Source organism: Echinops telfairi, unplaced genomic scaffold (assembly GCF_000313985.2).
Source record: "Echinops telfairi isolate 266 unplaced genomic scaffold, ASM31398v2 ScPeMD7_60;HRSCAF=208, whole genome shotgun sequence".
Classification (NCBI taxonomy): domain Eukaryota; kingdom Metazoa; phylum Chordata; class Mammalia; order Afrosoricida; family Tenrecidae; genus Echinops; species Echinops telfairi.
In genome coordinates this window covers 37,736,512-37,748,681 of record NW_022103958.1, presented here as the reverse complement: position 1 = coordinate 37,748,681, position 12,170 = coordinate 37,736,512, and the positions used below count along the sequence as shown (strand labels likewise).

The 12,170-nt window shown below is 46.4% G+C and overlaps 1 protein-coding gene across 1 annotated transcript in view; it reads left to right on the top strand.

Annotated features, from left to right (window-relative positions):
• Positions 1 to 6,487, top strand: part of SPON1 (spondin 1) — a 377,921-nt gene extending 371,434 nt beyond the window's left edge. Inside the window, exons 15-16 of the mRNA XM_004711560.2 lie at positions 2,280 to 2,543; positions 3,852 to 6,487. Coding sequence (XP_004711617.1) covers positions 2,280 to 2,543; positions 3,852 to 4,015 — 428 coding nt within the window. The 3' untranslated portion in view covers positions 4,016 to 6,487. The remainder of the gene's footprint in view (positions 1 to 2,279; positions 2,544 to 3,851) is intronic.
• Positions 6,488 to 12,170: the final 5,683 nt, after the last annotated feature.

Sequence of the window (12,170 nt, the reverse complement as noted above, 5' to 3'; positions counted from 1 at the left end):
CCCCCCCACTTTTCCGGAGTCCCTGGAGCCTAAGGGGCCTCCCGAGAGTTCCCAAACCAACCCTGGGCTATGATCAGACTGCTAGATTGTTCCGTTCCACTCTTTGCAGGGGAGAAAGAAAGAGCGTGATTAAGGAGTCGGGCCCCTTGATAAAGTGAGGATGCCACTTCTGTCTATAAAAGCCACTCACTGCAAGTTGCTGTGATATCTAAATGGGATTGGTATGGAAAACATTTAGCCCAGGGTTCAATGCACCATCGTTCCTTCCCTCCCTCCAATTAGGAGCTTGTCGGATACCTGGATTTTCCAAGCGGAATAATTCCGTTTCTCCTCCTTGTGGCTTTTTCATTTACCTGTGACCAGAGGCTGGACCCATTAAATCGAGGCCCCTCCCCCCACACTCAAAAGCCCTGGTGAGAAGCCCAGCAGAAAGGCAAACCGAACTCACGTTTGACAGCCAAACACAGACAGGGCCACTAGGGAGGCAAACCCCCCTTAGACTCATCCACCGTTTGCAATCAGAGGGGCCGCATTTACCCAAGGACAAAGCAGGCTTAGGAAAGGAGGAGGAATCGGTGCCGCAGGAAACTCCTTGAGGAAGTGGGGGTACGCGGCGTGTCATTGTGGGGCTCGCCATCGATGTGGATGCGTGCAAAGCTGACCTCCTCTGCCAACCTTCACCTCCCTCTCAATGCTAAGTTTAAAAATGACTAAAATGAAAAGCTCCCTGTCCACCTCCGCCTCTCCCAAATCTTCTCACTGTGGTCAGGGGTTTTATTCCACAGGGACTCCTGGCCGAGGAAAGAGGGACAGTGTTCCCGGCGAATCTTCTAAGAGCGTCACTTTTAGATGGCGGCAAGCTTGGCCTCTAACCTTTTGTTCTCGGCTTCCTCTCCAATCCCCTGGCGATCCCACAGACCCCTGCTCATCAGTCCTCAGGCTGCGGGCCCAGGTTTCCACCCCAGGTGTCTTTTGCTGGCTGTTACCATGCTTGAGGGCAATTTCCTCATCTGCAAAACAGCCGGAAGCACTTCTGAGGTTTTTCTGAGAATTAAGCCAAGCGATTAAACAAAGTGCCCTGCCCTGGAGCCGGTCTCCACCAACATTCCGTGGTGCTGGGCCAGGGCTGTTGCCTGACTCGGTCATGAAGGACCGGGACCAGCAACTCAATACAGCCTGGCGCATGGCATAACTAAGCCTCACCCGGGGTTCAACCCTGATCAGCAGAATTGGGAGTCCCTGGCCTCTGACAGACCCCCATTCCCAACTTCAACCAAACTCTACATCCACAGGGTTCCCTGAAAGAAGGGGGAAGAGTAAACATTTATGGAGCACATACTGTGGGCCAGGGACTGGGCTGGGAGCACAGTCTCATTTCATTCTCACGACCCAAGAACCGTCATCCCCATTTCAAAACTGAGTTTTTAGTCTGAGCTCACACAGGGAAGAGAGGCCTGAACCTATTGGCTAAAATGAGGGTGCCCTCTGTCCAGCCAGGGAGTTTAGGAGTGTGACATCGTTTGCCTCCCGAGGACAGATCTGACCAAATGCTCTTTCCCCTGCTTCTGATTGGTGAGATGCTGGCTTTGTCTGGGGGGATTGCTGGATCTTGTGTCATGAGCAATAAATTACCATCGGCTTCCACCCCTCCTCTGTATTGTGATAACCATGTGCAGCCCCTGTGTTGGGGAGAGACCATGTACACAGGACATAGGATCATAAGAACAAGAGGTGGGGTCAGGAAAACGACCTGGTTCTTATTGCCAAAGCCACAAAGTTCTTGGTCCTTGGTGTTGCCCACAGATGGCAGCCATATCTGTCAGCTTGCCAATTTGTTTTTGCCAGTGGAGTCAGGCAGCAGGTGGCTGTGGGCATTGCTCTAAATATGGACCATTGGGCTGTGCCCTCCCAGGGAAAATATAGGCCCCTGGGACAGTGGAAGGCTGGTCCGTGACACTTGAAGCTGCTTTGACAATTTTCAAGCTCAAGGAGGAGGGCAAGAGGCACTGGGCACGTGTTCAAGGTTCCCCATGCCTGCTTGAGTTATAGAGGGGACACTGGATATGAGTTATGACCCAGGCACCAATCCTATTTCTACTGCTTTCCAACCACGTCAGCTGAATGAAGTCAGTCTGCCTATCGGAGCCTCAGTTTTTCCCTCTGTAAAACGGGATAGCCGCACATTTCCTTACATTCCTCATAAGCTTGTTGAGCTGTTTGAAGGCGAGTGTGCAAATATGTGGCTGCGTCTTATGTCATGCCCATCTGCGTCTTGCCAGCCATCGACTGTGAGCTCACCGAGTGGTCCCAGTGGTCAGAATGTAACAAGTCATGCGGGAAAGGTCACATGATTCGAACCCGGATGATCCAAATGGAGCCTCAGTTTGGAGGTGATCCCTGCCCTGAGACTGTGCAGCGCAAAAAGTGCCGCATCCGGAAATGCCTGCGAAATCCATCCGTCCAGAAGCTGCGCTGGAGGGAGGCACGGGAGAGCCGGAGAAGCGAGCAGCTGAGGGAAGAATCCGAGGGAGAGCAGTTTCCAGGTACCATTCCCAAACGGGGAGCTCTTTACTGAGCCACGTCTCGGCTCTGCCAAACACTGAAGGGGCGGTGGGAGGAAGAGGAAAGAGGAGAGCCAATTACCTGGAGACGTCAGAACTACACTTTTGAGTTTTCAGACGCAGTTAATGTTCGTTACGAGGTAACCCACAGATGTTGACGAGTTTGGAGTCCCCAGGGGTGCAAACCATTCATGCTAACCAAAAGTTGGAGGTTCAGATCTGCCCAGAGGTGCGCGATGGTCTCCTTCCCCCAAATCAGCCATTGAACCCCTTTGGATCACAGTCCTGCCGACTCAGAAGGGTTGTTACCATGAGTCAGAATCCACTCCGTGAGAACTGGCTTGGGTTTGGGTTATCCGATCACAGTGTCATCTATGGCACTCGTTAGCAAGTATGCAGGCCAATGAAGGATCGGGTACAATCCCACGGACCTTTCCTCTCGGGAGCTTACAGTGTGGTACGGAAAACTGAGGGAGGGTGAGCTCTTCAGTATGGTTACTTCTATGAAGGAGGAATAGATAGTCAATGGAAGCATCCAAACAAAAGATCGACTTCATTTCGGAGGGTCGGAGAACTTTTCTTAGAGAAAGGCATGTTTTAGCTGCAAGGAAAATAGAACTCGGAGTTGGCCGCACTCAGTATTTGGGACATTAAATACTCAGGGTGCGAGGCGTAAGACAAAAAAATGCGCCTTGAGTGGGTGCTGCCCAGCAAGCTACCCCAAACCAATAGCCTTTTTAATAACACATGTATTAGCTTATGATCCTGTGGGTCTGTGGTAATGGACAGGCTCAGCTGGATGATTCTCCCGCTTCCCCCGTCAGCTCACTCAGGAGCCTACTGTCAGCTGATGGTTCAGCAGCGGCAGGAAGGTTTTGCCCCGCTTGCCTTTCATTGGGGGAGGGGGGGGGGGCGCTCCCTCCACATAGTCTCTCTAGCAGGCCAGTTCAGGCTGGCTTCCACAGTAGTGAGAAGGTTCCTGGCAGCAAAGCAGACCAAGCCCGAGAGTTCAGTTATGTTTTCAAGCCTGTGTTTGCTACTGCCCCATTGATAAAAACAGATAGGAGGAGGTCCAAAGTATTTGTGACCACTTTTTTGATATATAGCACATATGAACAAATATCACCTAATTAGAACTGTTCTCTGGTTCATTCAACAAATCACTACATAAGAGAAGCAGACAACCACACAATTGAGTTTGGCAATCCTAGCCCATTGTCAACCGGAGTTCACCATCCTTATTCTGTGGCCCTTTTCTGCTGGTCTAACCAAGTGTTCTCACGCTCACAGGCTGTCGAATGCGGCCCTGGACAGCTTGGTCAGAATGCACCAAACTATGCGGAGGCGGCATTCAAGAACGCTACATGACTGTCAAGAAGAGGTTCAAAAGCTCCCAGTTCACCAGCTGCAAAGACAAGAAGGAGATCAGAGCTTGCAATGTTCACCCTTGTTAGCAAGGGCACAAGCTCCACAGAGCTGCACTCCAGATTCCAGTCACCAGTGGCTGGATTGTGCTTGCTTGTTTGTTTGAGGCAATTTAAATTGTGTACTAGTTTTCATTTCTGCAGTACGGGTCACCCGATAGTCTTGTGGATGCAAGGGGCATCCTTTCTGAGTACTTCTTGGTGGGTGCAGGATGAGCAGGGCTCCTTTAGCCTCAGCTGGCCCTCTTCCTGCGCACAAATGAGTAGTGTCAGCCACCTTGTACTAAACGGAAACCTGTCTTACTGGGACATCCACCTGGTCAGGCGGAACAGGGACACATGGAGAGACCATTGTGTTGAGAAGTGATTCTAGGCCCCAGTCCCAGGGTGCAGCAGACAGGAAAGCATTCTCCACCAAACCGCTAGGGCGGATTCCCCTCATTCTCACCGCTGGCCTGCCCCCTCTACCAGGAAATGTTTATTTGCTCATCCCTTGTCCTTTGTTAGGTCCCTTGTTAAGTCTCCTCAGTCAGCGCTCGTTCTTGGGAAAAACTGAGCTGGGAGACTTAAAGGGGAGCTCTGATATTGGGTGACTTTTCTTTTTTCAATGAAAACTTTTATTACACATATCTCACCTCTCAATATTGGTACCTGATACCCCTAAGAGCGAAAGGGAATGATGGCTGATGATTTAAGCATAACTGGTTCTTAACACCTAAGGTAAAAGGTACCAAGTGTGGCAAGTATTTTTCCTTTGCCGTTTCCTTTCCTGGCTAATTTATCCTAGGAAGCTAGACTTCTAAACCTCTTGGCGCCAAGTCCTTACTAGAATCAGGACCAAGGCAGCCAAATTCATCTTTCGGGGAGTACCAACCCTAGCAGTTTATAAAAATTTGACTTACATACTTTTTAAGTTTCCTAATAAAATGTTTTATTTTTTTAGTTATGTCAACATTTGGCTAAACCTGTCCACACCTCCAAGCCTTTCCATCAACAGAAACACTATCTCTGTACTTTATTTTTTTAGTCAGAAAAGTGTCTATGCAGGGGTGGGGAATGTGTGAGACTAAGAGAGGCAGCAAGTCTAAGGAAATAGAAATACGAAGGGGTACGGCTGACCAAGGAGGACCTGCGGAACGTCGCCCCTGCTGCCTGCCTCTCCAGGCCTTGGTGCTGGTCCTCAGACATATCTCGAGGGAAGGCCATGAATTTTTCCATCCCCTTCCAAGTATTCACGAACACACCAAATTCAGGGAGACCCACTACCAAGGATTAGCGTAAAAGGACAGTTTGCTAACTTGAGTCCATCAGCTGTCGCAACTTATTTGTTTCTTATAAAATATATGTTAATTCATGCTGCAGGTTTTTTTGTTTTTTTAGTGATCTCCAATTATGTACCATGGATGCGATGCAGACATGCTTTGAATACACTACTTTAAGAATTTGCATCAGACACACCAGTTTATTCCTGAACACAACTTAATGCTACTACCCTGAATATGTACTATCCTAACACGGGACTGTTCAATAAAAAACATATTGGGACTAGTTTTCATGTTTTTATGGTAACCGAGTGTGCGGGGATTTTATTTTTTGCAAATGTTAGTCACCTCAGTCATTTTCAGCAGAAGATATAGCTTTTGCTCCCTCATTCCCAGGGACATTTCTGCATCCCGGCACTTCCTGTAGCATGGGACTTATTTCCAACATTGCATTTAAACCCTTAATTGGATGACTTCCCCGCCCCCACAGAAGCATCATATAAATAAGGCTTGCTTGACTTTTCTACTTGGACCAAAGTTCCGATACTTTTATTTTTGCCCAGGTTTGCAACATGGCTTTCAGGTGTCTAGATATTTAAGTTAAGATATTTGTTCTTAACTCATACAACTCAAAATTCCCTTTGCACAGTGTGACTGCAAGTCCACGCCACCCTAGTATCTCATGTTCCCACTTAACCCCTAGAGGGGACACTTTAAATTGTCATTTTGGACACTTAAAACCAGGTATTTAAAGACGAAGAAGGGTAACACTTATCAAGACATAATTCTTAGGCCACATAAATAGTGGGTTTTGCTTGCAAGTGGGGAATTTATAAGAAGTGTCAAATCTCTTTCTTACCAAAGCCTTACATTAGGTGATTTATAGGTTTTCTGGCTAACCAATAAAAGACTTTTTTACTACAAAACTTCCTCCTAAGGCACCCCCAGTACAACTGCCAAGTTAAGAAGAGCACTCCCGGCCCTAGAGATTCTTGCCAAGGTCAACCCCGCTGTGATCCACTTCACATCCACATCCTCAGGTGGCAATAAGAAGTTCAGAGACCTATTTCCCAACCAGACATTGAGTCACCTACCTGTCACCTTGCCAACGTATTGTTTGAAGGAAATCTGTTGTAGCAAAGGAAATAAAACGTGGGCTTCTTGAGACCTGGAATTGGAAAAAAAATAATTTTGTGCTGTTTTTTAATGTGAACTTTGTGTATTAAACATGTTTTAGGCATCCTTGAGTCTGTGCACTTCTTCCTAAGAGTAAAGGTACATTATACCTTCTCAATGGTACATTATACAGGTATCCAGAAACAGCTCAGGCTACACATGTCAGTGCACACAAACGCTCAAGATTAAATGATCTCTGTGCTCTAAGGAAGAAGCTTGTGTTTCAGAAGAAAGGAAGAGGTGTAGGGGAGAGGGAGGGAAGCTCGAAAGGGGAAGGAGAGAGAGGAAGGGGTCGGGAGAGAGGAAGGCCTTAGAGACTCAGAAAACCCACCCAATTGCAGAAAGGCTGTGTTAGTCTGGGTAGACTAGAAAAACAAATCCAGGGAGACTCATATGTGTATAAGAAAGAGCTTTATATACAAGAGCATTTGAATATTGAGAAAACATCCCAGCCCAACCCAGTCTAGATCAAGCCCATAAGTTTGATATTAGCCCATATGTCCAATACCAATCTACAAATTCCTCTTCAAACTCACGAAACACATGCAATGATGTCGAATGCAGGGAGATCACAGGCCAGTGGATGGAAAGTCTTGTGGATCCAGTAGTGGTGGAAGCATCTCAGCACTGGCGTGGGTCTCCACGTGGCTCCTCCAGCTCCAGGGCTCTAGCACAGTTCCATGTATTGTCATCAGGAAAACAAAGGAGAAAGTCTATCTGTGTCCTGCCTCCAGTGAGCTATTTATCTTTGCGGCGCCACCAAATGAGGTCATCAAGCTGCGACCTGATTGACAGGCTAGACTCCACCCCTTTGCAAGTTGACACCAGATTATGTAACTACCACAAATCACCCCTTGTCAACTTGACACTTTTAGACAACTCTTTAGCCGTGCATAAATTTTAACAGAACAATAAAAATCATATCTGTACCTAACAGGATGAAACTGAAATATGTATTCAAGAATGTGCCACCCTCATTTAAACATAACATTCTATACGTGAACAAAACAAAAAATATTTATATTTATGTGAACACCTACACCATAATCCTATGAAGATATTACCCCACTTTTGAAAGTTTGTAAACCAACCACTTCATGCCTTTATCCTCCCAATTTTGGGTATCCAATTTCTTGACTGCCCACTTATATCAAGCCAGTGCACTGAGGAGACAGTCATATTCTTTGATGTGAAGAATCTTTGTTCCATTTAGAACCTTGTGAGTCTGCGTCCATAAACAACGTCAAATCTCGACAGGCCATCCATAAAATCAGCAGCAATATGCACCAGTTCACAGGTTCAAAACCCTTTTCTTCATCTGGTCCGGTTCTGGTCAACTAAATGTGGGCCACCTCACTTAGCCTCACTACGGTGCCCATTGGCTGCCTTGCCTTTAGACCAGGGATCCCATCACAAATTCCCAACAACTCTAGTCCCCTTGTGCTAGGTCATGAACTTCAGACCAGTCAACCCGCTCTCATTTTCTCGTCTAGCCCCTGTGAACCAGGTCCATGGGTGTCATTGGCCAGACTCAACCCATCTCTTCATTTCTGCATTTCCTTCACTTCCACTCAAGTGGATCCAGGTGGTCACCTAGCAAGCATTTCAGCCTGCCCACAGGCTCCGCTTAACATTCAGTACTAGAGAGAATTTCTCTTCATAGTTTTAGATTTTTTTTCCCCAGGTTCTGAGAAAAACCACTAGTTCAAAATTCAAAAACCCAAAGAGTTCCTCTTTTTTTCTTCAATCTATCAGCAGCTCCCCCACCCCCACCCCCACCCCCCCCCGTACCACCACCACCCAGGCAGTTCTCTTCACTTTGAATGGCATGAGCACTCAAGACACTGGGCGGGCTTATCTCTTCAGAGCCTTCTTTGCAGGAGTATCTTAAACCCATTTACCTATCCAATTGTAATGACTGAAGACAAGTGGTATTACAAGCCCTCTATTTTCATACTTCCCAATAATCACTTCTATCAATTGTTATATCAATAACAATAAGCAGAAAAAATCAGTATAAACAAAGTAGAATCAAATCCAAAACTCAATTCTTAAAACAGTCAAGTTCAATTCTTATCTAAACTATTCCATTGATACAAAATGTTGCCTTAGGCCTCTGACTTCATTGCCTCAAGCTAGAGCTGGGCCTTGTGTCAGCCATTTTGACCTTCTGTCAGCCATTTGACCTTCTGTCAGCCATTTTCACTAAGTAGCATGGTCTCTGAGAAATTCAAGGGGTGATTTCTACCCCCGAGCTCACAATATACAGTAACAACATTCACTTTCACCATTTCAAACAGCAACCAAATAAACAACAACCAAATAAAATAATCAAAATGTTAACTTCCCATATTCTTTCCAGAAAACAACGCAGTAAACTACATGGCCATATCTGACCTCTGGCTAGCCAAAGAAGAAACACTACCATGAGGCAGAGGTCAAACAAGCATCCACTCTCCACCTCCACAATTTGTTTCTCTAGTACCCCACTCCCAAGGTACCAAAATGTGTTAGTCTGCGTAGACTAAAAAACAAATCCAGGGAGACTCATATGTATTAAGAAAGAGTTTTATATACAAGAGTAATTGAATATTGAGAAAACATCCCAGCCCAGCCCAGTCCAGATCAAGTCCATATGTCCAATACCAATCTACAAATTCCTCTTCAGACTCACAAAACACATTCAATGATGCTGAATGCAGGAAAATCACAGACCAGTGGGTGGAAATTCTGGTGGATCCAGTGGCAGTAGAAGCATCTCAGCACTGCTGTGGGTCTCCACGTGACTCCTCCAACTCCAGGCTCCAGTGTAGCTCCATGTGTCTTGTCATCAGAAATACGAAGCAGAGAGTCTATCTGTATCCTGCCTCCAGCGAGCTACTTATCTCCATCGTGCCTCCAAATGAGGCCATCAAGCTGTGACCCCTTTGCAAGTTGGTACCACAAATGCCTTTCCACATCATTTTGTAATGAAACCGGACATGAGTTAAGAGCACCCAGTTTGGGAAGTTCTGCTTCATGGAATTGTTTATGGAAAGGAGAGAGTTCGAGTTATTAGTTAGAGAACCAGCCAGGGCTATGTAGTACCTTTTTCTCTAAACCCCCAAAAGCCACTGTTTTCAGGTCAATTCCAACTCATAGAGATCTACAGCACTGAGCGGAACTGCTGGCTCTGAAGGTTGTACATCTTTGCAGGGGGGTCTGCCACAACTTTCCCCAGGAGATGGGATGGTGAGTTCGAGTTGCCAGTGGGCACTTTAACCACTGTGCCACCAAGACTCCTAAATTCCTTAAAGAGTGAAATATTCATAACCTTTTAAAAAATGGACACTGTTGTCTAAACGAGACTAAACACAAATGCTTACACCCTAACCACAACCCAGAACCAAGGTAGCCATAGGCATCCACTACACGCTTCCATTTGATGGTATTGACCTTAATAATAAAAAGCACGCATTTTTGTTCCTCATATCACCCCAAGTAGGTAGTGAGAATAAAAATAAATGGAGTCCTTCTGAAAGTGAGTGAGATTCAATAAGAAACCATACAGAGCAACTAGGTACTAATTGGCAGGCAGACAGTTCTTCCATTTCAACCCTTTGACATCTGAGAGCAAAATACCTGTACTAAAATATCACATTTACATAATTGCATCTGTGCTCGAGATACCGCGCTGGTCTCAAGGCTTCATACACCTGCGAAGTCGAGAGGTGGACGCTGAGGACTGCCTAAGTCACAGACCTGGGCTTCAAAACCAGTGCCGCACTGCCGAGTGCCCTCCGACTTGGAGACAAGCCTGGACGCACCAGGGGACTTCTCGACCAACGTCCCCTTCCACGAGTTAGCCAACTCTCACATCCTGAGACAAGTCCAGCTGGGATCGGGCTGTAGGCAGTTCAAAGCCAGCTCCACCCCGCCCGGCCCTCACTTGTCCATAGTCGGAGTAAAATGCAATTCCAGTGTGTTTTCACATAACACAAGTGATATCCATAATGCCAGAGCCTAAGAGAGCATTCGTTAACATTCTCTGCCCTTGCTCTGAATGCGGCACAAAACTCAGAATATGTTCTTAGTGATTTCCTGGCTTAGCATTGATTCGTGGTTGTTCTCTTTTAAGCAATTGTGAGTTTAAATGGTTACCTTTCCTCAAAAACATTTTTTATTTTCTTAGCAGGAGGGGGAAGAAGGTATTGTTTCCCTTGTGAAGCTCCCTTGTGAAGCACCCTTGTGTGAACAGAAAGGAAAAGGACAATTTATTCTAAACTACTGATACTTTTTCAACAATTTATAAGACAGCAGGGTGGGGGGAACTTTCCCTCCCTAAGGAGCCCTGGTGGTGTCGAGGATTACACGTTGAGCAGCTAACTACAAAGTTAGCAGTTCAAAGCTATATCAGCTGCTCTGAAGGAGAAAGATGAGGCTTTCTACTCCTGCAAGGAGTTACAGTCTCTGAAAACCCACAGGGACAGTTCTACCCTGTCCTACTATGAGGGGGAAGCCACTCAATGCCAGTCAGTTTCGTTTGGTTCCCCCGCTGCTGCCTAGTGTTAATCTGGAACTTACTAGCCTACCTGGGAACTCAAGGGAGTTACTTAACAAAAACCACCTGATGCGCTTGCTCCTTGACCCCAGGGCTCTGCAAAGTGTAGACTACAATCCAATGTCATTCATGAGCTATCTCTTACACTCCCCACAAGACCCAGAAATTGAAAGCAACTGTTTAGGAACTTTCATAGTAATTTGATCTCACCATGGCATATGCAAGAACCTGATTAATTTTTCCAGTAATTCATTTTCTTTTCTACATCTGGTATCCTTCCACGCAGTTGGAGATGAATTAAACTAGAGAACCCAAGAGGCCCTGCCCCACGCCATCCTGACTTACTTACTCCAGTGGGACGGAAGAGCAGTCTACCAACCCTGGGCTTCTTCCGTCTCTCAAAGAGGAAAGTAACCTTGCAGCACTAGCTAAAGCCTCACTCCGGATTAGTATAACTACGTCTGTGATTAAGAACATGTGTGGGTTCCTCTCCTGATGCTATTACTCTAAAGGCAAGGTATTGCCGCATCACCCCTGATTTTGTCCAATAAGTTCTCAAAAAAAAAAAATCCGACCCTGAAACCAATCTCTCAAGATCATCAGCCTCTGATCAAAAAGTATAGTGTCTGGGGTCTTAAAGGCTTGAAGGTAATCAAGCGGCCATCTAGCTCAGAAGCAACAAAGCCCACATGGAAGAAGCACACCAGCCTATGCAACCACGAGGTGTCGAAGGGATCAGGTGTAAGGCATCATCAGAACAAAAAATCTTACCATAGTGAATGATGGGGCTAGTGCAGAGTGGAGATCCAAAGCACATTAGTAGGCCACTGGAGATCCCCTTGCAGAGGGGTCTCGGGGAGGAGATGAGCCAGTCAGGGTGCGATGTAACAATGATGAGAAATACAACCTTCCTCTAGTTCCTAAAGGTTTCCTCCCCGCTCCCACTACCATGACTCGAATTCTATCTTGCAAGACTGGCTAGACCAGAGGAGGTACACTGGTACAGATAGGAACTGAAAATACAGGGAATCCAGGATAGATGAGCCCTATAGGACCAGTGGTATGAGTGGCAAAACAGAGAGGGTAAAGGGAGAATGGGTAGGAAAGAGGGAACCGATTACATGGAACTGTGTGTGACCTCCTCCCTGGGGGACAGACAACCAAAAAGTGGATGAAGGGAGATGTCGGACAGGGCAAGATATGACAA